General features: G+C 44.1%; 1 protein-coding gene across 8 annotated transcripts in view; it reads right to left on the minus strand.

The window, feature by feature from the left end:
- Nucleotides 1–388: 388 nt before the first annotated feature.
- The window catches only part of znf704 (zinc finger protein 704), a 33,966-nt gene continuing 7,429 nt past the window's right edge, over nt 389–26,925 (minus strand). Inside the window, exons 3-11 of one of the 8 annotated variants that reach the window (XM_035528915.2) lie at nt 14,026–14,129; nt 13,363–13,604; nt 11,599–11,699; nt 10,273–10,540; nt 9,527–9,661; nt 8,798–8,895; nt 8,508–8,609; nt 1,066–1,113; nt 389–958 (exon numbers count right to left, since the gene is read on the minus strand). In XM_035528915.2, coding sequence (XP_035384808.1) covers nt 1,104–1,113; nt 8,508–8,609; nt 8,798–8,895; nt 9,527–9,661; nt 10,273–10,540; nt 11,599–11,699; nt 13,363–13,604; nt 14,026–14,129 — 1,060 coding nt within the window. In that variant the 3' untranslated portion in view covers nt 389–958; nt 1,066–1,103. Of the gene's footprint in view, nt 8,610–8,797; nt 8,896–9,526; nt 9,662–10,272; nt 10,541–11,598; nt 11,700–13,362; nt 13,605–14,025; nt 14,130–26,925 lie in introns of all 8 variants that reach the window. The other 7 variants (XR_004776364.2, XM_081702349.1, XM_035528914.2 and 4 more) reach the window with 7 other exon arrangements.

Genomic DNA, 26,925 nt, shown 5'->3' on the forward strand with positions numbered 1-26,925 from the left:
TCCAGAATATCCACCAAGCCATTAGCATTAAGAAATCATTATCAGCTATAGCATATGTGTAAGCCCCATATTGTCTGTCATATAGTTACTTTGTGTATTAATAACTTATTGCAGGGCAGTTTTTGGTATTTTATCATAAAGTGTTAAATATTATCATTTTTGTGGAAATACCTTTTGTTTTAATATTCGATGTATGCCAGCACATAAATTACTTTTCACTATCTTTTTAATTTTACTAAATACAGAATGATCCATGATCGCAATGAATCCAACGTGGGTTTTCTTTTCTTTCCCATGTAGCAAGACAATTATTATCCAGCCTGGCTAATCAGAGTGGACTGCACCATTGTGTTATTGGTGTGTAGATAAATGAATACACTAGAGCAAACACAGTGTACTAAACAGCTGCCAAAAGCTTTTATTGTTCTGTGACCAGTACGTCTGAGCTCCTAGTAACAAGAGCATCTCTGAAAGGTCATATTTACACCAAAAGAAACATCAACAGCGGCACTGACAAGCACCAGGACACTGTCACCGTAGCACGAATACAACGGCAGTCTCTATGTACACACAGCTTTGAGTAAAAACTAGCACAGCCTGTGAGTGAGGCGATAACAGTCACTAAGTGCGTTCTCTTCCAAGAGAACAAGAATTAAAAAAGTAACCAAAAAAGAAGGAATAAAGCAGGGGTTCCCAAACATTTTATTCAGACAAATCTTTATATCCCAGTTCATGCCAAAATGCTTTCAGGATGGAGGTCTGTTTGTGGGATTAATTTTTACAATTCAGTTGTGAGCTCTAAATTGCACTGACAGATAGAAATATCCACTAACAATATTTTAGCTAAAAAGTTCAAAAACGTTTTAAGAAGTGTCATATATTTTTCTCTCCTGTTTTGCTGGAGAACCTTGCCTCTGCCTGCTGAGAGCCTGGAGTCCCCAGTTCAGTTTGGGAACCACTGCAACACAATTAACAAGAGATATTGTACACAAGTGCTTCTGTTTGTAGTTGGTATTGCATTTACCTTAACAATCCTAGATAAGAGGGGGAAAAAGCATCTCTTACACTGTCAACTCTCGGTCATGACTGTCCAACCTTTTCTTCTAGATTGGCCTGTGAATGTATGAAGTGCTTATTAATTTGAATTTAAGGAAATTGAATTGAAAATTTGTCTAGGTTGGTCCAGGTGTACCTGCACTAAAAGCAATGAATTGCAAATTTTATAAGTGGAACAGTAATGCTGTGTGATTAAGTCTATTAAAATATTGCTCTACTATGCTGTGCAAATGTTTAACACAAATGTTTAACACCACTTTTGATTACAGGACTACAATTTTGATTTCACTGAATTGTTACTGAAACTTCTGAACTGTATTCATTAGCATTCATCATCTTTCGAAGAAATGTCTGTGGAACTCTAACCCACAGTAACCCATGTCTTCTGTTATGTCTTCTGCTGATACTGAGAATGAAGAGAGAGCAGAAATGAGAGTGCATTCCATGATGGTTCACGTGGCCCCAAGACAAGCGCTCTCTTAGCACAGGGCCCCTGGGAGCACATAGGCATGTCATTCAATGCAGAGGTGCAGCAGACACATCCTTGTGCTCACTGTGTGAAGCCCAGGATAAGGTAACCTTAGTGCAAGGAGATCCACTCAAGTGGTGGTGCTGTTCCCTCAATGACAGCTGCACACACCCTAGTATTTAACAGGCTGAGGAAGCGACCCATTGTTCTAGAGCACTTACTGCTTCAGGGAGTGAGTCAGAGAGTCAGAAAACCTAAACACAGGTTCCTTGGGGAGAGCCAGGTGAGGGCACTGTTAATGAGTAGCTGGGGTGAGCAGAGGTCCCTGCAGAGCAGACGCCACAAGTCTCACCATGCCCAGGCATTCTAAATGGCCAGTATAAGCCACATATCTAATGCATCTGCAACCCCAAACTTGAGCCACTGCTTTAAAAGGCAGACACAGAAGCCCCATTTCTGTATGTGGAAGCATGCCAGGAGTTGATTTTGTTTGGCTGTGTGACATATAACAATGCTCACAGCAAACAGTATAATGTGCTCTAAGTTTAGCTGAAATGTTTAGTTACTGCCACAGCTTGCACAACATTTCTGCTCCATGTAGACATGAATCTACACCTAAAATGCCTCTCAGCCGAGTTAAATTGATCTGTTTCTTCTGTGGCCGTCTACTTTACCAGCAACAACACCAGGACAAAACAGAGTATAACATCTGAATAATATTTGGAGTTGCCATCTGGTGTTGTGGAGTATAATAGGTCACTAATAAAATATCAGAAACAAAAAAACAAAAACAAAGAGATGAAGAACACAACTGTGCATGCAAAAGAGCCTTAGCTAGATGCAGTCAATGGTTTGTGTTCTTGTAACCTGCGTGAACTTTATATTTCTACAGTTGTGGGTGAATACCCACGGTGTAAACAGAAATTACTGTCCATTTGTGGCTTTCATAATGGATTCAAACAAATACCTGTAATATTTTAACATTGTGAAAAATATTGAAAATATTCTACTTAAATAAAACTGAATTTTAAAACAAACATTGCATTGAGTTGACAGTGTTTGAGAAGCCAGTTCACAAGGGTTTTGGGGTCCATAATCTTTGCTTTTTCTCCAAGGTTTCTGAGGAAGTGGCCCATAAATATGCTGTTCTGAAAATTGAAAGTTTCCATTACTGTAAAATATGTAGAGAAAACAGCTTGTCCATGTGAAAGCATTTAACAGCTGTTAAATGTGAATGATATATGAATATGTGATGAACTAATTGCTTTCTTGGTTCAACTCAGCATTGTGTTTGACGGATGTTTGAGGTGCTGGGGTGTAATAAACTTGGTAAACACCAAGGGCCACTCTAAAGAGTTGGCTTCTATGGCTTTAGGGTTCTATTGCAGCAACTATATATGGCATGTAATGATGAAAAGCTCTCTTTTTGTCCCAGTTTGCTGTAAACACAGTATACCCACATGTGCACAGAGCATCATATGCTCCCTCTACTCTATTCCATTTGTAGTGCTTCAAATGTACTTCCAAAGGAGTAACAGTAGAACAAAGATAAAATAAAAATGTTTCTTAAAGCCTAGTTTGGACTCGCCACAGAGAAGGAGCAGGAGCAGGCAGTTGCCATTATGTAGTCATACATATGTCGTGGTCCTCTGTTTTATCAGCCCTAGTGAGCAGTACTTATGGGTTCCCTTTCTGAGTCCACTGTAATCACTTCACCCAGTAAGGATATATGTCATATCTTTTATCATCGGCAGGCTTTTATGGCAGCTACATCTTATTTGTTTATTGCTCCACCACACCCCCACCCACACCATCACCACATGTCATGAAATCACTCAATTCATGCCCATGCTGTTAGATATAGAGTGGGCTTAAAAATGGAGCCAGTGAGCTCTGGCCTTTTGCCCAAACCTTAGACAATGGCAACTACTGGCATAGAGGACCTACAGTTCCTGTACAATTATGTACTGCATCCTGCCTGCTCTTTGCCCGTTTTGTAGACAAAACACAGTATACACATTTATAAATTCAGTTCATATTTCTATTTTCTTCAGCATGCACATGCAGTATTAAAAATACAGTCCAAGTATGTTAAAAAGTGTAAAAATCCAGTGCGACAGTCTTTGAGTTCTTGAGGTTAACATGGTCATTGACAAGAGCAGCGACATAATTCATTACAGATTACCATGCCTACAGTTCCCATGCTTCATTGGTTGTGGGAATCTTATTTTTTTAGATATCAAGTATTTGATATAAATTGCAATGCAGTATAATTGTGACAATATAGGCAAGTTTTATTAAATTCCTGTCACTTCAACAGGCAGATAAAAGAGACACTATAGCCCAAAGATATATTTAATTTTCAAATATGTACCAACTTGCCTATGAAGTCCAATGAGTGTACTGAGAGACACAAGTAAGTGTTTGGGTTTGAGAGGGCCTGTCACTGTGCTTACCTCACTACTGCATGGCTGCATTGCTTCTGTAAGGCGTGTTTCTGACTACAATGAATGATCTCACTGATTTAACATCTTGTAGGAAAAAAGTCTTCTGCGTTCCCAAAACATAGACATCATAAACCAACTCAGCATAGATCAAAATGCCGATTTAAACATATCTATGTTTTGGAATCCAGATAAACACAACAAAGAACTACAGTACTGCAGTTGAAACGTGATTACAAAGCACAAGTGGGGAAAAGACACCCCTTAGCATTACAATTGTGAAAATGTTTTCACTAAAAAACTAAAGAAAAGAGAAAATGGGCTCCTACATCCACCCAGTTTAATTAGTACAAAATGAAGAACTCAGACAAGCCGACACTTGTATACATTCCTTTGCTTTCTGTGCATGTCCACACACACGTCAATCCTTACCAAGGCACAATTAGGCTCCAGTGTGTCCCCAAATACCACATTCCTGACAGCGGACAGCGGTGCAGCCCTCAGCCACACACACACCCCAGTGAGATCCTCTGATCCCCTCGCTGAGCAAAAACAGGCAGCCACATCAAGACTTAGTCATGTTCATTTGGGACATGGAGGCCAATACGTTGGTTGAATGCATTGCAGAACCCCATCACAAGTCATATTCAGCCTTTTTAAAGGCACTACCATGACAGCTGCGATTTGAAGCCCTCTACAACACTGAGAAGTTTATTCTGGTGGTAAACTGGGACGGTGCAGCTCGTTTTGAACAGAAAAGTACTCTCAAGGCTTTGCCTTTCACATTTGTCACACATGCACACCTTTTTTGTATGCTCAAGGACACACGCACGCACACACACACACTCACACTCATTTTCTTTAACACTTTCTATGGCCTCATCTCATGTTTGTAGTTTGCTAAGGTTGATGTGCACTCTCACACAAACACAAACACACACAGTTATGTAAGGAAAGAGCTGTGAAGCCAAAGGGCTCCATCCTGCCAGGGGTGTAGAGGCAGCCAGAGTAACTACTGTCCTCTGGTTGCAATGCCTGCATCAGGCTAACTCAAACAAGGCCATGCACATGAAACCTGAACAACTGCACAAATCATACGGTGATAGCAGTGGAAAATGCATGCAAAGGTTTGGCTTTAGATCAGGTTACATTTGAGTCGGGTAAAAATCCACAATGGCAAAATGATAATTATATATAGAGAGCTCATAGTCACATACATGTAGAAGTCACTTATACATTGAATAAACAGTCATATTTTGAATAGGAGATTAGTATGATTTGTTAAACCTTGGATATTACGCTGTATTTTTTAAAAAAAAAAATTTTTTTACACAGAGTAACAGAAGAAGTGATTTGGAAGGCTTGAGATAAGTGAGACTAAAAGCTTTTATCGCATTTGGCAATTTCTGCTTCATACTGCACATGTGACATGGACCAAAGCTGCTGTTTTAGTGGACCACACTAGTATTAAAAATGGCTGTTTAATATGTAGCTATATAGGAATATCTACTGTAGTTACATGATATATACCACAACCTGTCATAGTCAGGATATTTGTTACAATGGTAGAGTACAGACAGGGTGAGAAAAAGGAAGAATGCAAATATGGAAAGAAACCGTGTTGTTGCTTGAAAACTTTACTTAAGATGGACGTTAATCATGTTTATTTTCATGTACTTCAGAGTAACAGAGGCTGTTGCACATAGGAACACCTCTACTGAAAGAAAGGAACTAGCAATGACTGACAACTGGTGGCCAGCTAATGAAATGGCAGTCAAAACATATATAAACACCATGATGACAGATAGGGCTATGTGACATATCATGAGAAAATCAGTATTTATATTGCAATTTTTAGTGACAGAATCACCCAACAGCTAATCCACGGTAGGTGCCATTATCTCTAGGTTGGTATTCATAGCAATAATGTATCCCAACTAATGTGAGAGAGCACCCAAGCTTAACCTCGTGATTTCAGTGAAATTTCATAAATAGTTGAGATGGTTTAAAGTTTTTTTCCGTGTAAACAATAGAGCATGCCTGCTTGCCCCGTACATTAACACCTGTGAGGGGCGTCAGCCCCTTTGGTCTATGGTAGCACCAGGGGACCAGTAAGGGGTAGCGTTAGGTAGCAAGCACCAGCTTCTATGGCATTCTCCACACACTGACCTCTGTCAAAACTTCTCAAAGCTAATCATACTGTATATATCAGAAGAATATAAGACCATAAACACTGCAGCAAGGTTAAGTTCTAAGGCTAATTCTGAAGAGTTCTGATGCCACTGATGCCACAGTGATAGAGCCCTTGAATAGCTCTCGTGGGTTTGACTTTAATATAGCTCTGTTTGCACTATATGTTCAGAACTTGCCCAACAAGAAGGCAAGGAGGACTAGGATTACAATTCTGGAATTCAGTCAGAAGAATGGGGAAAAAATGTAAACAGAAAAAAGGAGAAATTTATGAAAGCAAGATGCAAAAACAGGCAAAGTATGACTTATCATTTAGAGATAACATATAAACATGAATTCTGCACTTTATATTTATATATAGGTATATATACTTTCTTAAAGCAACAAAGAAATTCACATATAATGGCAGTTTTCTTTTATCTTAAAGTATTATGTACTCTGTAACATCATTTAAAATGAATGCATAATGATTTTTGAGAAACAAATTTTCATTCAAAATTATCTTTAACAAAGAAACACACGCCTTTTTTGTTCACTTGGTGCAATAACCTGTCTCTGCTACTTCCGAGGAAAGACATTTAGCTTAGATTAGGACGACATACGTAAACATCCTGAGAGGGATAAAGAACCATTTCAGGGCTAAAGGAGAAGTGATATGGATGAAGGGCTGAGGGACAAAGCTGTAGTGTCTGTGTATCTGTGTGTGTGAATGTGTGTGTGTGTGTGTGTGTGTGTGTGTGTGTGTGTGTGTGTACATATGAAGTGAGATTCCAAGCTGGTGCGACTGCAGTGTGTTTTGGATGGTTTCACGCGATACTGCATTGTAGCAAAAACAGCGCCAGAGGACTTACAACTGCCTGCTAAGCAGCCATTTTCTTCTTGCATAAAACTTGAGGAGAGACTTCGGTGCTGGCATCACCAAGGCCATGGGCCCCAGGAGGAAGTGCAGCCACAGGACTGCCCTAAGCTGTTTTTTTGTGCAGTCCCCATCGTCCGGAGTACTGTGTAGGAAGGCCCTCTGTGAACAAGGCCCTCTCCTCCTGTCGCGAGTGCAGCAAGCGGTGCAGTAACACAATGCTCCTCAATCACAGGTGAATAAGAAAACTTTGCTTCCAGCATCACGCTTGGAGCTCACACGCTGGCAGGGGTAGAGGCAGGGGAGGGGCTGGCCTGGGGCAGACGTGGCAAGTGCTGCAACTTTTATTACTTCCTGTTTAAATTGTGAGGTCAGGTTAAGGGTGAGAGGAGGGGGAGCTCTTCGACCCAGAGAGGCACGGGGGCCACCTCTCAAAGCCCCCAGCACATGCAAAACCACGCGCTCAGGCCAGGTGGTTGAATGTCTGTGGGTGGCGACACCAGGCTGCTGTGCTGGGGTGTAATCAGCGTATCAGACTTTGCACTTTATCATATATAACCAAGTACAGAAACAAAAAGCAAAAAAGAAAAATGGCACATCAAACAAACAAAAAATACTAAAAACAATCCTTTTTGGTTGCAGGTAGACACTCCTGTGACACAAAAACCATTACCTTCACTGTTGTTAAATGTAGCTGCTGGTTTTGCTTTCACTGATTGCATCCCTGAAAGAAATTATAAATATAATACTGAGATAGAAAATGATCTTTCCCTCATGGGTCTAATTGCTTGTGATGATATGGAAGAAAGAGAGAAGCTGAAAGTGTCATATCCACTTTGCATTTTTTTTTGTATTGTTTTGTTTTGTTTTTTTGCATCGATCCTTTTCCACTAGAGGGAGCTCTCTCTCCCATCTCCCCTACCCCACCATACCCTCAAAAGTCCCCAAAGAAGAACAGGGACTCTAGTGGAGTCTGACTGGCAAACCATGAGTTTTGCTGAAATGTAGGCGTGGAAAAGTGTTCAGGGAAAACAAGAACCCCACACACCCCTCCACCCCAACTTCATCTTTTAACACTCTCAAAGAAAGTCTTTTCTTTCAGAAATAAATTCGGCAGTGATTGGTCCCACCACTGGTTCCTCTGCAACTCACAAGAATGTTTTATAGCCAGAGCTTCAAAAACAAAAAGAAAAAAGACAAAGAGATCACATGACGTTTTCTCAGGTTTTTTTTTCGTTTGTTTTTTGATTTTGTTTTTTTTTTTGCAGAGCTGCTCGCTTCTCTCTCCATTTTGGTGGGAGGGGCAGAAGCACTGGATAGGGAGGGAATGTTTGAAGAAGAACACAGGTCCTGGTTCCAGGCCAGGAAGTGAGGGAACACGGTGTAGGAGGCGGGGCAGAAACAGAGTTACAAGGGTTTGAGTGAAGCTATGCATGCAAGAGAAGCCCCACCCCCACTTCCGTGGCAGCCAGACCCGGCTTAGTCCACAAACCTCTGGCAGGCTTTCTTCCAGCGGCAAGCAGTGCACCACATGTCTCTGTTTTCCATCCCGTACACCTTACGGCATTTCTTACCCTCGCCCCGGGACTTCCTGCTGGATAAAACCGAAAAGACAACAATCCTCAGAGCCCCAACCAGTGAGAGAAAACACTGCACAGACACGTCTCAACCAGCATGGTCTACACAAAATACACAAAGTGCAGTTGGAGGTGCTGACAAGTGCAGAAGTAGCAGTGCAGAAGTGTGTGCGTGTGTGTGTGAGTGAGTTCGGGAGGGCAGTACCTGAGTGAGCCTGCAGCTCGTGGGGGAGACGAGAGCACAGTGATGGTCTGAGAGCGCTGTTCACTGAAGCCCTGTGTCCGGCCATGAGTGGGAGAGGCCTGTAACACAATCCAGCTTATTTACTATAGCCGGGACAGACTGCTGTTTACTGAATGGACAAGGCATAGAGGTGAGCTTCTAAAAACCTTTCATCTCACAAAACTGAATGGGAAAAGTCTATCAATTAAAACAACTATGAGCAAATGTACATAGTACTGACTATGTGAACATCTTACTCAAAAGTGGTGTAGAGAAACACTGGAATTTGCACTTGGTTAAAGCATATATGGGTACGACAGCAGGGTAACCAACTGGCCCTGGCTTTGAGCCTTGGTGACCCCGATATTGTTATCTCACAGACTACACTACAGTTCAGCTGTGATGGCCTCTGTGTGCGGAGATGATGAGCACTAAGGTGAGCCTAGTTCCAAGACTGCGCTCAGAGGTTCTGTGATGGGGATCGAGTCGCATGGGCACATTGGATACTGGCAGAGCAGCAGTGAGCATCCATGAGTGCGCCCGTCTTCTTAGGTCTGGGTCAGGGTGACCTACCGCAGGGAGCGGTGAAGGCCACACAACGGGAGTCCTTGCGAATGTATGCATGCCAGACAGGACACACAGGAAGACAACCGCAACCTGGGTAGTGTTGTGGGTGCTTGAGTGTGTCTGATCGTGAGCTTGTGTACTCACAGGTGTGCCAGTGAAGGTGACGGGTGGGGACTGCCAGGAGATGCTGCAGCTGGTGGAGGGGGTGAAGCCAGCGGTGTGGGTGGAGGGGGTGGAGCAAGCAGTGCTAGTGCAGGGGATGTTGACAGGGGCTGTGGCCTGTGAAGGGGACAGCAAGGGGCTGCAAGTCACACTGAGCTATGCTGGCCTACATTGGGGCAGAGCTAAGCAAAGCTGTTGGGCAAGCTCTCCCAGTAACTCCCTGTTCCAGCAGGACAGGCTACTTAGGACTGCTTGGTTTGTCATGATTGTCTACCCAGTTTTGTCTAAAGCTGTGATTTATATCTTAATACTATGTTGTGGAAATCACTCCAAAAAGAATTACAGAAAAAGAGATGATGTGTGACTATCTGAGTGTGATTTTAGTAACGCACTACTTAGGCAAACAACTCACTACAGGCATTAACCTGTGCCTGAGATGAGATAATTTACTTGTTATGACAGGGTTGGCAGAGCTGGTTTTACATTAACTTCAAAGTATACCAGCTGAATCTTAAACACCAAAATAAAGGGTCTTGATTTCAAAGTTAAAAAAGAATAAACTCTTTAATTCTTTAATGCCATGGCTCCTGTGTGCTGCATTCAGAAGATTCAATAGTACAGCAGTTCAGAACGTTCAGGGTCAGGGATGCCCATTTAGGTGCTCTGAGCTAGTGAGTCGTAATGAAGTGTGCTCAAAGTGAATGCTCACAAGGGTGCTTGGGTGTTACCTGGTAGGCGTGGTCTGCATGCACCAGGTACAGCGTGCTGGGGGCGGAGCGGCTCAGTGGAGTGGAGCTGCTGCTCTCGTTCCTGGACCCGGCTGTGCTGCCGGAAGTGTCGGGCTTCCTATGCTCAAAAGAGGGCGGTGGAGACAGCACAGACGGAGACACAGGGGACAGGCTGCTCAGGCCGTCTGCCACCGAATCAGTGTTGAGCTTGATCTCGGTGTAGTAAAAATCCTCCTCGCCATCACTGCACTCAGAGTCGCAGTTGCGGCTAAGGAGGACAGGGAGAACACCATCTCATTAGTGCACTGATTCATTTGGCTCTCTACTCTAATTAGTTTTATGACCAGCACGTCATTTTCCATCATCAATTATTTGGCAATTACTCTCAGTTTAACGGGTGTCTACTATTAGAGCCTATATTAAACTATAGGCAAATACAATTAAAAGGCTTTGAATGTTTTGTAAGGTACAGTGTATTTCATTAAAACTGTGAGGAAAATCTCTTATATGCCTTAAGTGCCACAACACGATGCACTTAAAGCCTTCATGAAATCATGAAGTATTCATTTAATACTGTTCTGCTGGAGGTAAACTATAGATGGATGTAGCATGTTATTAGTGTGTCCTTGACTTACAATATCCTGTCATTACTCTACTTTGCAGGTGTCAAACCCGAGTTCTACAGTGGCAGTGTAGCACAGCATATCATACTCCTTGAATCAACACACTTGACTTATTAGGGGCTCTGTAATGATCTCATATGCTTAATCAAATGTGTTGAAGCAGAGACACTAAACTAAGCCTTACTGACTATTGTGCAATGCCCTGACCCTCACTGGACTACTGCACACTGTTCCGACCCTCACTGGAGAGCTGTGCAGTGTTCTGACCCTCAACTGAGTATTGTGTAGTGTTCTGATCCTCACTGCTACACACAGCCCTGAGCTTCTAGCACTGGAGTTCTGACACTCCTGCTATCGTACAGCCATCTGTAAAACTGTAACTGCTTGAATCTTTTGACACACATTGATAAGGAACAGTGTGCAGAATTTCTCTCTATAAAATGTATCAAGAGTTCACTGTGATGACTGTCAGTTAGTTCTCATTTCCTAGCTGTGTGTGTGTGTGTGTGTATGTGTGTACCTGATCATGACAGTAAGCACATTATTTCTACTGCAAGTTTACTCACTATGATTTTTTTTTAATTAAATGTCTAATAAAAAGATTTGTGCATCCTTTAGTATTGGAGTGATGGCTTTAGATTTGTTTCCATTATGCAATGAGCTTGAGGGCTGTAATACACCATACTGTACCCGTGCATCTTACCCAAGATGGACAGTGCGAATGTGCCTTTGGATGCCTGCCGCTGTGCTCAGGACCTTGCCGCAGTTCTTCCACAGACACTTGAACATCACCTTCATGGAGTTCTGCCCGAAACAAAGGATCAGTGTAGCAGTGTGAGCCCACCTTTCTGCTCCAGAGCCCCCACTCCCCTGCTCCCCCTCTCCCGCTGTACTTCCACACAAAGGAGGGTTGCGAAGAAAGAGGCACTTCATCTCATTCTTCCTCCAGTAGCCCCTGGAGCTCAGAGAGTGGGGCAGACGCCTGCCCTACTGCGGCCGGAGAGCCTGCTAATTGGCGGGCAGCAAGATTGACACTACACGTGCGGCCGTCATAACCCATGTGACTTCTAGCCCAACCTGGCCACACTAATTACAGTGGCCCCTTTGAGGAACCACTGCTTCTATACACACCAATTGGTTTTTTTTGCTGAAAGCCAGAAGGACAAAGAATACCTCAGTCCCCGACCATATGCTATTGTGATGTGCATCACACTGCTACCTGTTTACTGTGTCGAGGCACTAATTTAATTTCCACGAGGAGGTGACGGTTCTAGTTGGAAACACAAAGCAGTCATTTCTTGTTCCTGGGTGACAAAAACACTCCAGCTCCCACTGCCAGGTTAATGGCATCTAATTAATAGATGAAAACCCAAACCAAGTGTTTTCTTGTGCAAAACCTAGCACTGCATGACAGGGAAGGTAGAACTTATGCTGAAAGAAACACCAAAGAAACACACTAGAGGACATCACTGGCCTGTGGCAGCAAATGAACTCAGTCTTTTTTATGGATTTAGCAACTACAAAAAAGTGTCTTTTTTTCCTTCATTTTGGTGCAATAAGGTGATTTATTAAGCCGAGATAAGGACTGTTACTTTCCCCTGAATTTCACTATCGCTTCCTAGCTCTCTCTCTCTCTCTCTCTCTCTCTCTCTCTCTCTCTCTATCACTTCTTTAAGATCAGCATATCAGCATTTATTTACATCCTCAACAGGCAGGGGAGCACTTTACTGATCTGGATGAATCTCCAAGTGCAATTTAATGTTTGCTACGGAAGATCAACAGCAAGACGGCTGCTGCCCCATGTTACGGTGCCTGAGATGAGGCAGGGACAAAGGAGCCGTTCACTTCCATAAATAAAGGAAGAGAGGCAGAAGCTGGGATCAATGTGAGGGAAGCTGAGATCAGTGTAACGGAAGCTGGCATCAGTGTGACCGAAGCTGGCATCAGTATGACATAAGGTGGCATCAGCATGATGAAAGCTGGAATGCTTCAAGCCTTCCAGTCTGCCCCTCTGCACTCTGCATAAGGGGGGCATTGATATTCGAAAGTTGGTTGTCACAGGGAGTGGCCCGCACCCTCCACAGCTTCACATCACCTCACTAACATGAGCTTATGACAGCAGGAAACACAGCTTCAACTTGCAACACCCCACAACTGTACTGAAGAAGGAGGGGTGATCATGCATAAAAGAAGAGAAATACACACACACACACACACACACACACACACACACACACACAAAAACACATACATTCTGGGCTCCCTCACAATACATATAATAATAAAACTGACTGATTCAAAATGAACTTTGTCTCTTTCAAAATTACATTAGCATTTCAATACTTCCCGATCAGGGTGTAGTAGCAGGGATGGTAGAACTCCACGTTGCCGCGGTGCTGATCATTATTATGCAAACTATTCTTCCTCCCAGTTCACTTAGTGATGGGAAGGGGGGGGGGGGGGTCACCTTGCGCTTGCGGGGAATGGGCTCGTCAAACAGCAGGCTCCCTGCATCCTGCTCGTCCAGCGCGTCGTCAGGTGGCCCACTGAGACTGCCTGCACGGAAGGGCTTGAAGCTGTCAGCTGACAGCGGCGGCGAGGGTGTGGAGGGGTTGGAGTGGTCGCTCGGAGCACTCCAGCTCCAGTAGCCGCTGCTGCTGTAGCTGGATGGCATAAAGCCTCCATCCTTCCAGGAGCCATTTAGACCCTCTGCAGGAGGATAGCAGATACATGATTTGGTCATGGAAAGAGCTCTGTCATTCATATAATAACAGCCTATATTTTGGTTCTTATCCAGTAGAAACAAAACATGTGCAAAAACATGGTGTATTAAAACCAGGTTAAAAGGCTAAGTGTAGTTTATTTTAAACTTACAGAAATATATATATATATATATTCCAAGTGCTGTCTAGTCAACAAGGAATTTTTCCTGAAATGATTCTGTCATAGCAGTAGCAGCTAAATCATAAGGGGAAGAACCAGCTCCAGTGTGCAGCAGGGTCAAGGCTGCATTAGAGCACAAACAGGAAACTGCTGAGGGGAAACCCTGTGCTGCTCTATGTGCTGCTGCTGAGTGCAGGAGGGGGTCAGGTCGTGTAAGCTGGCTTTTCTGCCAGTGCAGTGCACTTACCACCCATTTTTACTGGGGGACTCCGCACCAGGGGGCTAGTGGACAGGCTGGTCAACACCATGGCAGCAGTCACTTTGTCCATGTCCACCTCCTCCTCTGATTTCCTGTTAAAAGAACACAAAAGAAACTTGGGTTTACTGTAGCATAGATCACTTTTTTTCAGAATGAAAAAACGCTCATCTGTGCATTTGTGCAACAGATTCACAGAAGAGTATTCTGTACTCTTTTTGAAAATTTTGTGATAGAATGATTGAGAATTTGTGCCAGCATATGATGCAACTTCACACTGCCATAGCATCATACCATTTCTATGCCATTACAATTAAAAGTGAAGATTTCCTTCAGGTAAACAAGACCTGGTCCAGATTTAAGCCTGGCTTACATGAAAAACAAAGTGGAGAACAAGGAACAAGGTCGTCAGGCAGTTTTCTAATGCAGGGAAGGTCGCCACCAAGCTGCACACTGGCGCATGCTTTATTGTTATCAAAGGACGGTGAATGGAGCCATCGGTGTGTGAAGACTGTAATCAATCTGGTCACCTGTCAGCTCTCACAAACACAGTGTCCCATGGGACCCCCGAGCCGACTCTGTCAGCAGTAGAGCAGTGGCTACCTGGGTCTGGGGCCTGGGGCCTGAGGCTTAGGGCACGGGGCAAAGATAAAGACCACGGGCTAGCAAACAAGTTTGTGAACCTCGATTAAATTTATGTGCCCCTCGCAGGATGAAAATGTCATTATAGTGTCTGTATAAATAAGCACAGGCAGCTGTGCATTCGCATAGGTAGATTCTGTGTGTTTTTGCACAGATAGCTGTGTGTTTGCGCTGGCACTGTTCCCAGGACCCCATCACTATGCCACTTCCTGGTCACCTTGGGAAGGGGGTGCTGAGGGTGGAACAACAAAACCCAGCCTTGAGTTGCCAGAAGCGTCCCTGAACAGCACCTAATTAGCACCCTCAATACCCCTGCGCCACTGATATATTGTACAGAAATACAATAGATTCTTTGTAATTAACATGTGATTTATTGCTACCCTCCAAAACAGGTATTTAAAGGTCCCTATCACATTTGACTTTAGTGGCCCTATAAAGACATATGGAGCGACCCATCACCGTACTTATGAGATGGTCATTAAAAAACTTGGTGAGTGAAACATCTAGCTGTACATGATGCTTTCAACAAGTGCTGTCTGTGATGGGAGTATGAATCCCAGTTAGTATGATGGTTGATTTTAGATGGAATAGAGTGGTCTGGCACGGGAAGATTTTTTACATTTCAAAATTTCTGGAGGCTTTGTGACATCATCTAAATTAAACATTAATATGTGTAACATATTAATATGTGTAACATATGTGTAACATTGAGAGGTGGGGCCAGGGAACCCCACTCTTCCCTTACAGCAAACTGGAAACAGACATCAACCCTTTCATTTTACGTCAGCCTTCTCCTTCTTTGATGGGGGGGGGGGGGGGGGGGGGGCAACAGAACTGACATGCTCTCATCATACACAGATCCCACCAGCACCCAAACCTTATACCCTCTCGCCATCAAACAACTCACAGAGGTATGAAATAATGACCCAAGGGAAAAATAAGTGCAGGTATAAATTACCCAAGGGTGCATGCCCAAGGCCGCCCTCTAGTGCAGCAGGCCAAGTGTGGGTGCGTGCTCTGTTGTGGGGGGGGTTGGGGGGAGTGTTTTTGGCAGAGGACATAAACAGGCAAGATGGCAGTCTGCTGACATCTGCTGCAGCATGTCAGGCAGATGTGTCGACTTTCTGTGCCTGTCCAAACTCCCAAGACAAACGGCAGAAGCTGGCAACGGGTGAAATGCAATCCCTGCACCCCCATCCCAACACACTGCCTTCGCAGACATCTGGGCCTTTGTGTGTAAGGGTCCCTTTGAGGAGCCCAGAGCCCCCCATGCCATGGAGCTAGGGAGAGGGCTCCAGTTCCAAGAACAGCACTGGCTCTGGGGGGAGATAATAACAACAAGGACTGATTGTGTTACCATGGTCCCAGCTTTCTGTCACCTGTTGTATCTCCACCACCGATAGTGTTTGTACTATGCTCGAGAAGAGAACACAAGAAGAGGCGCATGCACCACCAACCCACCCACATAAACCCTGGCAAGGCTCACAGTATGACAGTGTCATTATTTTTACATAAGAACGCACTTATTTCAACTTTGAGTTCCCTGCGTAGCCTTTCCAGACAGACTATGGCAACCTCACAATGTAAGGTTCAACATAATAGCTTCTGTGATGTCATGTACTTCATGTAATTTTAACATCACCCTTTAGAACACATTTCATATTTTTCATATGAAAAACATATATATCAGTGTTCATTCAGAATCATATCTTTGCTATTCTTCAACACTCCTGAATGCTCATTGCTTAAAAATAACAACAGGGGATTCCCCTGAAATCCCAACCATCATGCCTGCCCCTCCCCCTCCCCCTCCACCCCTACTCCACCCACCTCCACCCACACAACCACCTCCACCCACACCTCCACCTACACCTCCACTCCTCCCCCTCCATCCTACTCCACCTCCACCCACACCTCCACTCCTCCTCCACACCGCTTTAATTTGAGAGAAGAAGCAAAGAGCAGGAGGCAGGAACATTTGAAGCCCACTTTGGCTGCGACAGCCATCGCTCATTACAGCCACTGGGCTATGACGCTCATTTCCTCCTGAATAATGGATAATAAATCTGAGCCATCCAACAAGGCCACCTCAGGCTCCTACATTTTGTTAGAACAGTTGTGATACAGCCATCCACACTCCAAACTCTACATATTACACAGACCAAAACTGCATGAAGGATAAACCGTTACAATTAATGAAGAGAGCGTAGGTCTCTGCGCTGAAGCCAGCAAATCATTTAAATGGCAATGTTTCATGTATAAGACATTTACAACCAATTTTTAAAATTTCTTGTAGAGTTGCACTATCATTGCAAAAGCAAGTTTTGGAATAAAGCTGGTAGAGATTTCTCTTCTTCTTGAAGAGTCAGCATACTGTGACATATATAACAAGTCCATCAGTGCACAAAGTATTTCATTCACCCCAGTTCACTTAACACATAAAAGGATTATGTCTTTTTTTTTCCTTTCATGAGATGCACATATTGAGGTGCGAGTTGTAGAAACTCGGTGCAGGATCAAGTGTTTGCAGAGGAATGTACCCAGCCACACACTGGACCTCACGCTGTGCCACATGCCATAGGGCTGGGGGAAATAAAAGCCAGGACACATGCAGGGGTAGCTCATGCACAGGATGGTGCTAACCGCCATACCAGGTTGCACACGGCCATGTTTTCCATGTCGGGAACGTTAACCAAGGCTTTTATTGCCCCTCTGGAACCAACAAGTATCTGTTAAGAGATGGTGAACAATCTCCAGTTTAACTGACTGTAAGAACCCATCCCACCCTCTGATCCACTACCAGACAACCAACCCATTTCTGTGGTACATGCTGGTGCTTTCCTCATATGTGCATTATATGCTGAAACCTGCTACACTCATGTTTAGAGTCTCATATGACAAAATTACCATCATGAGAAAAAGAAAATCAACACAGAAGACATGAGGTGAGGTAACATAATTCGAAGCCAGCCTGAATCCAAACTACCAAATGGCTCCATTGAGAGAATAGTTAATCCAAAGAATCTGTGAGTCTCACTCATAATATCCCCTCTGCAAGGTCTGGTTAAAACAAGGATTAATGAATTCATTAGCTATTAACTCGCATTACTGAAGGCCTCCCCTGGCATGTTCCCACAGAGAACAGAAGTGTATATCTGCTCTTTGTTCCCAGTGCCCTGTTTGGCACAGGTCTGTCCCTACCCCACCACATCCCACCCTTGCACAGTGCCCCCCAGAGACTTTCTCCCGCGCATACTGGCAGAGGGACAGCATACGCCTGCACAGAGCACAGGGCCCTGGGGATACTGCTGATCATCACACGGCAGCTCAAGGACACAACACATGCAGTGACATGCAGTCAGATGGAGTTCACCCTAGCAGGGATGAACTGTGGGGCTGGAAGCCTCAAGCCGAACAAAGATTTCATTTTAAGATTTGATATGCTTGTGTTCTTTCCGATCTGCAGGCAGTCAAAACACAGCACAGCTCTGTGCTGTCTTGCTTGGCCTCTATTTATAATCCACTCCCTCCCCCACACCCCCACCGGTGCTGTTTTCGCCATCAGCCGCACACTCATTGCGAACGGCGCAGTGTCATTCACGAGCCCTCAGCTCTCCGATTTCCAAAGACGCAGGAAACGGAAGGCTGGTGCTGGCGCTGGTGCACACACTCAGAGAGCAGCACGCTGAACTCGCTGGGCAGCTTGGCGGTGACATCACACTCGAGAGTGAACAAAGAAATGACAGCTTGTGTTATGGATCATTCGGCATCAAAACAGCTCAGCAATAGAAGCCAACGCCTGAAGCCTTGTAGAACAAAACAAAAACTACAGTGAAAACACAGATATATGACACACGAGCAAAAATGACCAAGTCCATTAAAAATAAGGGCCAATTATTCCTCAGGTGAACATTTTAGTGGACAGGCATGTGGATAAACACATACATCCATGATATATTAAAGGACGGATGTGTATGAAAGCTGATATGTATTACACACCACAACAAGATGTCACACTAGCCCACTTATCAGTCTCCCACCTAAGCGGTTCACAACAGGGACAGCTTTGATAAAGCATGCCACCAATAGCAGGAGTGGAGGGGCAGCCCTGCTGGGGCCGCCACTCTTGGGCCGCAGCGCATGCTGTGTCTGTGGCTCAGCGGACTACCTGAAGGCTGGAAACAAAGCAAGCTCTGGGGCCGTGTAGCACGGCAAAGTCGCTTCCTTCAGAGATCTGCAGACAATGAATGTTTCTGTCTGGCTTAATGAGCAGTGGGAATACGGAGCCGAATCTGCTGTGAGCAGTTCGCTCGGCCGGCACTTTTGCTCCTGAGGGGGGAGGGGGAAGGGGGGTGAGAAAGACAAGAAGAGGGAGATGGGCAGAAAGGCAGCGATGGGAACAAAGGCAACGGCTGAACGCGTCATTATGATGTCGCTGGAAACTGCTGCTCCCACACTCTCACACCCAAGGCAGCGCTGCCTCCCCATAACAGAGCTGACCCTCTGACCTGCGTGCTGCAGGCCGAGAGCAGCCGAGAAGCTGGTGTCACCAGCCCTCACCTCGTTCCAGGGCTGTGTGATGGATGTGAGCACATGCAGCAGTGGCCGTGTCACCCTTATTCTTCCCGCGCTCCAACAGATTGACAGCCTGATTGCAACGCCCCTTCACCTCTCACCCTTTGGTCTCTGGAGCCTGCTCTCCTGTTAATAGCCTGGTCTCTTTGCCAGGCAGACCGAACACCCATGACCTCTCTGTAACAACATGCTGGTTCTAAAACCCTCAGCACCCCACACCCCCCAACACCCCAAGAGAGTCATCTCTGGGATGTAGAGGTGGGGGTTGCAGCATAGGAGCTTGAAAGTGCCTCATAAAACATGCTCAGACTCCATCACACAGGGGAGGGCACGTTATGGCTTCTATCTAACAGTATCATATCCACATTGACTGTGTCAGGACAAAGATCCTGTCATTTACATTTATCTACAGGATAAGGGCTTTTTCTAACAGGTTATGTGTTCTGTAAGGGATGTTACTGTGGCTGCTTCAGGGCTTAATGTGTCCCACTCCCTGCACAAAGTCGCCTTCAGGGTGTGGTGAAGATAGCAGCAATACATTTAGTGGTGAAGAGTCGCCTATGATTTGAACCAGCAGTGGGAATACGGGAATATGATTTGAACCTCTGCTTCTATCCAGGAGAGATCACCATATGATTAATTTACCATCACTGGAAGAGACCACTACCCCCATTCAGCCCAACCCCCACCCACCCCACCTAAGCACAGCCAATAGCAGCACAATGCTGAGATTTATCTACTGTTGCTTAGGGTTTCGGTGGAGTCCATGTACTCAATGGGGGTGAGAGAGCACCAACAACGAGCAGTGCCTTGAAGAAGACACTTATCATCCAGTTATTGCTAACCAGCGAGCTCTGGGTGGCTTTCAGTGTTCAAAATCACCTGATCCCTCCATCTTTACAAAGCACAATTTTTTAAAAAAAATTGCAGGGAGACGATAGTGAGTGAAAAACATCACATAAATGACAGCGAAAACAAAAACGGCAACTTAGCAATGCGGGCAAGCTAGTGTGTTGACGCTGGTGCTAATCGGCAGCAGATGCAGCGGTCAAGGTGCCGCCAGGAGGCTGGTGCTCCCGCCCGGCACCCCGGGGGAGATACACGGGGTAGAGGAGGCGCGGCACGACGTCCCGCACAGTGGAGGACAAATGCCTCTCCTGCAGAGCAGGAAAACGTGAGCCAGGAGACAAAGGGAGAGAGGGAGCAAGAGAGGAAAGGGAGAGAGAAGGAGGAAGGAGGGGCAATTCATCCACACTGTTGGAGATAGGGAGGTAAGGAGGGAGGGAGGGTGGGAGAAAGAGAGCGGGAGAGAGGGAAGGAGGAGGGTCCGCAGCTCTTATTGTCTCGGATTGCGCCTGCACGAAGATGGGTGATGTTTTTATGGCCACCACGTCCTGGCTGTCTCTGTGAGACAACGAGCTGAGACGACGATGAGAGGTGCTGAGCTGGACGCGAGCCTCTGACGAACTTGGCCACCAGAGCGACACGAAACAAAACACACTTGACCAGGGCATGACTCTCGCTACAATCAAAAATCCAGCATGGCAGCAGTAGCCCTGTTTGTGCATATGGTGGTGTTTGTATAAAAGAGAGCGACTGTAGGAGTGAGCAGGTGAATAAGAACGTGACTACACAGTGTGAAAAGGTTTTTGATATATACCAACTCGGTATGGTGTTGCAGCAAGCACATGTGCCAGCGTGGAAAGTGTGTGCGTGCTCGCAGGACAGCAGAACAAAAACCTGCACAACAGCGACAGTGACATGTCAACACAGCTGTCAAGCACATGCAACATAGGGTGTAGTGGGTGAACAAGTGACAGGGAAAAGAAGAAGAAAGGTGGGACAAAGAAAAAGAAAAAGAGGGCAAAATGAAGCAGAGGAGCGAGCGGGGCGGCGCCTCCTGCCACGGCACGCTTTGGGGGAATGCCAAAGCCCCCTCCCTTTCAGCTCCTTCGGTTCCACAGGCACCATCAACACACACAGCCACCCTGCGCTCTGAAAGGAGGCTGTGCTCTAGTTTGGCATGGTGCACACAGCATTGCTTCCAAGCAGAGCAAAGTTCAGCATGTGCACCAAAGCCACTGCCCCTTCCACACGCGCGTGCACATGCAGACACACACAAATGCACACACTCATTCACAGAAACACGAATTCACACACACACACACACACACACACACACACACACACACACACACACACAAACACACACACGCGTGCGCTGCTGCTGCCTCTGTTCCTCCTCACGTGACTGCTCCATTGTTTACTTGGCTGAGATGATCCAGTTGCAGTCAGCTCGGACAAGCCTCGTCGCTCGGTGGGGAGGAACACAAGGTGGCCTGTATATAAAGTGGGGCATGGGGGACCGGCAACAGCTGTCACCTCCACTGAACCAGGCCATGGTAAAAGCACCTCACTGGAAACCAATGTGATCATAAACAGACGAGCGATGACACAGGCAACTCAGGGGCAGCACAGGCCATCGAAATGCTAACTCACCCTCACCCTATGTCCCTGTTGCCATGGCACTCCCCTTCACTGACTCTTAGAGGAAATCTGGGTGAGGAAGGTCAGGGCAGCCCAGAGAATGGAGGAGGGGATGTATATTTCTCTCCTATAACCATACAAACACACACGAGAAGGTGAGCACCTTGGATCTCACACCCACCAACCCACCCACCCACACACACAAAGACACACACTATTTCTTCCTGCTCTGTCAGCCATTTCCATATTTGAATTTCAGTTCACATTAAATATTTATGTTATACTCCAAAGTCAACTTACTACATAAAACATCTTAAATTTGCACAAGAAAGAAAAAAAAACCCAACATGATCACTTTACTAAGCCATGAAATGCTTCATTACATGTGGGCTCTGTCACTGGTCTCTGTTGCTAAACAATTTTCCTGTCTGAACAAAAGGGGAAAAGACCTTAAACAAAGGCTTTGTATTCCACAGAACCAAAATCAATACATATACATTTATTCATGTATATACATGCATAAATGCATATACATACACACATACAATGTCATGTATATGCATTTATTCATATCTACACTTCTTGACCTTTAGTGCTCTCGTATATAATCACGTCACTGCAATTTGAGTTATACTCTGCACCTGTAGATCCTCCTCCAAAGAAAATGTTGTACTCTCCTTCAGAAGCCTTTCTCTATGTCCCTCTCTGCTGGGAGTATTCATCTGTACACTTGCCATTTAACACATTCTGTACCACAAACTGTAGGTAGTTTATCACAGGCAGTTGGCTGACCTTTTTTTTTTTTCATGGTCCGAATCATGTCATCCACAGAAACAAAAAGACGCTCCATATGTAAATGGAGCAAAGATCAATATCTTCACTGCAAATGTTAGAGAAACGAGGCTTTGACACACAGGAAAACACAATCAGTACATGTGATTGTCAGTTAGGCTAAGTCCAGGGAATCCTGTCTGTGTGATTGTGCAATAGAAAAAAGTCAAAGGAACCAAAAGCAGAATTGGCTGCTGTCAAGTAGCCATTGCTCAACACGCTAGACCAATGCATCTCTCAGTGACCCTGAGCCCTGAGTACAGAACCAGCCATAATGAGAGCTGTCTGCAAAGGCCATTGGCTTACGTTTAATGCATAAGCCATTCCAGCAAGTATTCTCCTAACATCTGGCACATTACTCTTCCTACATGCTTCCTACTAAGTTGTTTATGGTCTTGACACTTTCATGTGCTCAAGTAGGGTAACCTTGACCTGTGCGGGTTATGATGAGAGCCTCCTGAAGGGGGTCCTCCCTAAAGCCACTGGCTGTGTGTGTGACTAATGTCAAGGTTGAGTTACAGAGCCCCCTTTACCCCAGTACATATAAATAAATCGAGTCTATAAACATGCAGTGTTTAAACAACCGCCAGTGTCCATTTAGCACATCGTACCTTGGTTTCTAAATACACATGTGAGGGAGGAGTACTGATCTCTGACATGCTGTTCTTATCACTTGAACATGCCCGATGCCTGCATCTTAGCCTCCCTAGCAAAGGCGTCACTAATGAGTATAAAGTAGGGGTCTGAAACCCTCTCTGTTTCATGTGATAATTTCTGAGATACCATAAGAGGAATTCAATTTATTGCAGTTAATTATTTTCTCTGGCCTTTATGAAATCAGCTATGCAGCTGGATAAAGATAATGTCATAAAAATACATATTTTTAAAAAAAGATGGTATACTCAGGGTTAACATTTTTATTTGTGAAAACTTAAGAACCTATAAACTCCTCTGATGTGGCATTCTTCTTAGTGTAAGCAGAGAGGTATTCCACTTAGTGGGACCAGCATCTGGTCAAAGGGCCCTCTCAATGCAATCCGCATGGGCACCCTCTCAATGCTGGACTGTTCTTCTGGAGACCTCTCCGCTCTCAGCCTGCCAAGCTGTGATAAAAATTGATGAGGGAAACCTAAATTAAATGGAAGTCAATTATGACAGTCACATGTAGTGATCTTAATTAGTATATCTCCATTTAATTAATAAAGGCCATCAATTTGACAGAGATCAATAATTTGTGTCACCAACTATGCTGTCAAAATTGAAAGGTATAATTAGAAATGGCAAAACTGTTTTGCAGGTTTTGTATGAACAAGATTTGTGCAACCTGACAAAATGCCAAATTGCCAGGCTGACTTTGCCCCAAACTCAGAGCTCAGTCCACATGTCTAGTACTGGACTGGCCTGGGCATGTTCTGTACATACTAAGTATTTTCTGCTGATGTAATGAACAGCTAAATACAGAGAACCTCACACCCTTGTCACCTTTTTCTGTGACAGAACAATAAATAAAACAGCAAAGTACATACAGCAAATAAAATCAGCATTTTTATACTTGCCTGACTAAGGTGCACAAATGCATTGAGAATACAGCTTTCACAGCTGCGGTTTCTATCCATGTTTCAAGCACTAGAACATGATCTCATAATTGATGTGATAAAGCATACCTAGTAGGTTTCCCAGAGCTGACCATTAAAATTGTCCGTCTGTGTGACAATTTACTGCATTACTTTGTATTTAATTCATATATTGTATTTAAAATATCCATTAAACAGACACTGGTTATTTCAAAATTTGCATCTTAATAAAGCATCTTATTAACTATCATAACTAAATATGTACTAAGGCAGTATTCAGTTAATCAGAATCTTTTGTGAAAAAAACTGTGAGAGTGAAAATGTTGATGGGCAGGCACTATGCTCTGCTAATAAACTAACTGAATTAATAGTGTGAATACTGATGATGAAATGTCTGGCCTGTTACACTATGTTAATCATTAAGCAAATGCATCTTACATATCCAAACTAGGAGCACACAAGACATTAAACTACTTTATGATTCCCAGCACCTTTAAATTTATTTCCATAATTAGTTTATAGTTTATTTCCAGAATTATATAAACTGTTATTTTTTAATCAAGCAATAAGGTAGCCTTATAATTTATTGACATTTCTATAAATGTATTAGTTTTTATGAAGTAGTTTCAAAGCAGTTAGCTGAACGATATTTCTACCTTCCTGGTTACTTTTAAGTAGCCTGATATAATGGCAATGTCATTATATCTAAAAGCCTCTATACAGCCTTCTACTCAGCTACCAGAACCTCAAATTTAAAAAATGACATTATTGCTCAGTGATATGAGAGGAATTCTTCAGGAACAGCCTTCCTGGCCTCAGTTTTAAGATCATAAAAGCAACTTGTTTTAAGCAATTCTGCATATTTGAAAATCTTCTGTTTAATGTTTTATTGTATTGTTTTGAATCATGCAATCATAATATGAACAATCATAATATAAACAGCAGAACTGTAGCCAACAGCCACCAGCCTTAATGATGAGAGTCTTTACTTTCAGTCTGATGTTCAGGTTGTGGTCTACCATGTATTTTTCACAGCTTCTTGTGGGCAGATCCGATCTGATACAGACTTCAAAAATATTTCAATCATGGTACAATTCAGAGAAGTCACTTAAGGGAGAAAAAATAGCATTAAAAAAAGGACCAAAAGAAGCCCTGCACTAGTGGGCTGCTGAGGAGTTTTCTGGGAGTGAACTGTAACGTGTCCAGCATCAAAGAACTCCAGGCTTTGGAGAATGAGGGGCTTTTCAGATGCTAATCACATGCTCCCCAACCCTGCGCTCCAAGCACAGTCCCCCTCTTAGAGGGAAATTATTTTCTTTGGCAGAGGCTGAACTGCTCTTCTGAGAAACCACACTGCTCAGGCCGAGCCTCCCCTTTCTCCGTCTGATTCACACTCCCCTTTTAACACTGTATGTCTCACCACTGTGGCAGGGCAGAGAAAAGATAAAAGGAAAAGAAAAAGAAAATCCTAGTTGTGAAGGAGAAGAGGGGAATAACAAAGCTGTCACCACATTACCGTGGTTGCAGAGGTTGTAAGAGATCTCATGACGGGGTACCTTTCTTTCCTGAGCTTACCACTGTGCAGCTAAATAGCAGTCTTAGCAAAGGATGTTTTTTCAAAGGGTCTTGAATGCTGTGGATCTGTGCCAACCAATTACCGGTTACTGTATAATCCTACATTTTAAGTTACCTCTGATATACTGTATAGTTTTAATTTTAATTTGACTCTGGGTTAACAGAACTGCAAAGGAGATATAATAAAAAAGAACAATTTCAGTAGGTCAGATTAAAGAATAACGCACATGACACACACGGCCCCATATGTGCAGCAGAAAGCCGAAAGACATCTGCTCCAGCCTCAAACCTGAGAGCTGAGAGCCTGTTGCTGTTTCTACTTCTCAAAACCAAGTTGTGCATTTTCAGTACTTCCCCTAAACCATGCTTCACTTCCTCCACTTGCAATTAGTTGTCTGAAAGCCATTCATCAAAATTTCAGAGCTAGTATGCCACAAGTCAGGTCATCAGCTCTCATTACAATTGGTCATTTCCTGCTATGGGTAAAACACATAACCAAGGGCCCACATCTGCCCCAGAGGAAGGGCATATCTACAGAGCCAGCATGCTTTGGGTAGATTAATACAAAGTATCGAATTATGGACAAACAGAAAACAGTAAACCTCAAATTAGACCACGTTCATATTTTAAAGATGCTACAATTTAATAAAATATTTTCATAAAATTCTCTCTCTAGGGAAGACAGTCAAAGGAAAAAATAGGTCAGTCATCAAACGGAGTCTATTGATTTTTTTCCTGCTGTCAAAATGCTGAATTAGTGTAAACAAATATGACGATCAAAGTTGTACAGCTAAATAACAAGAGCCAAAAAAAAAAGAAAAGAAAGAAAAGCTGACAATGGAGTAAAAGTGAAAGTTGCACATTCACCTCTCCATGGCCATGCAGGACTAGCGTCTGCACAAACATGCATTCTTCCCCATTTGTGCAGTAATTGAACACACCTCAAGCAGCCCCACACTGCTGCCCACTGAGGTTAAAGTGCCTCAGTATCTAGGTTACCGATGGCTGGTATGCAATCACAAGCTCAAGGGTGTGTGGCCGAATCTTTTTAGTCACAATCAGAGAGGGCAAAGTGCACTTAAATTCCTCACGGTCCTATACCTCTAAGGTTCCCGGGCGCCAGTGTTCTAATCTATGCACTCAAAATTCCATCCCTTCTGCACCAAGGTGGATGCAATGCTCATTTCAGAGCAATAGATCATGGTTT

Source organism: Electrophorus electricus, chromosome 2 (assembly GCF_041902795.1).
Source record: "Electrophorus electricus isolate QZ-2024a chromosome 2, ASM4190279v1, whole genome shotgun sequence".
Taxonomy (NCBI): Eukaryota; Metazoa; Chordata; class Actinopteri; order Gymnotiformes; family Gymnotidae; genus Electrophorus; species Electrophorus electricus.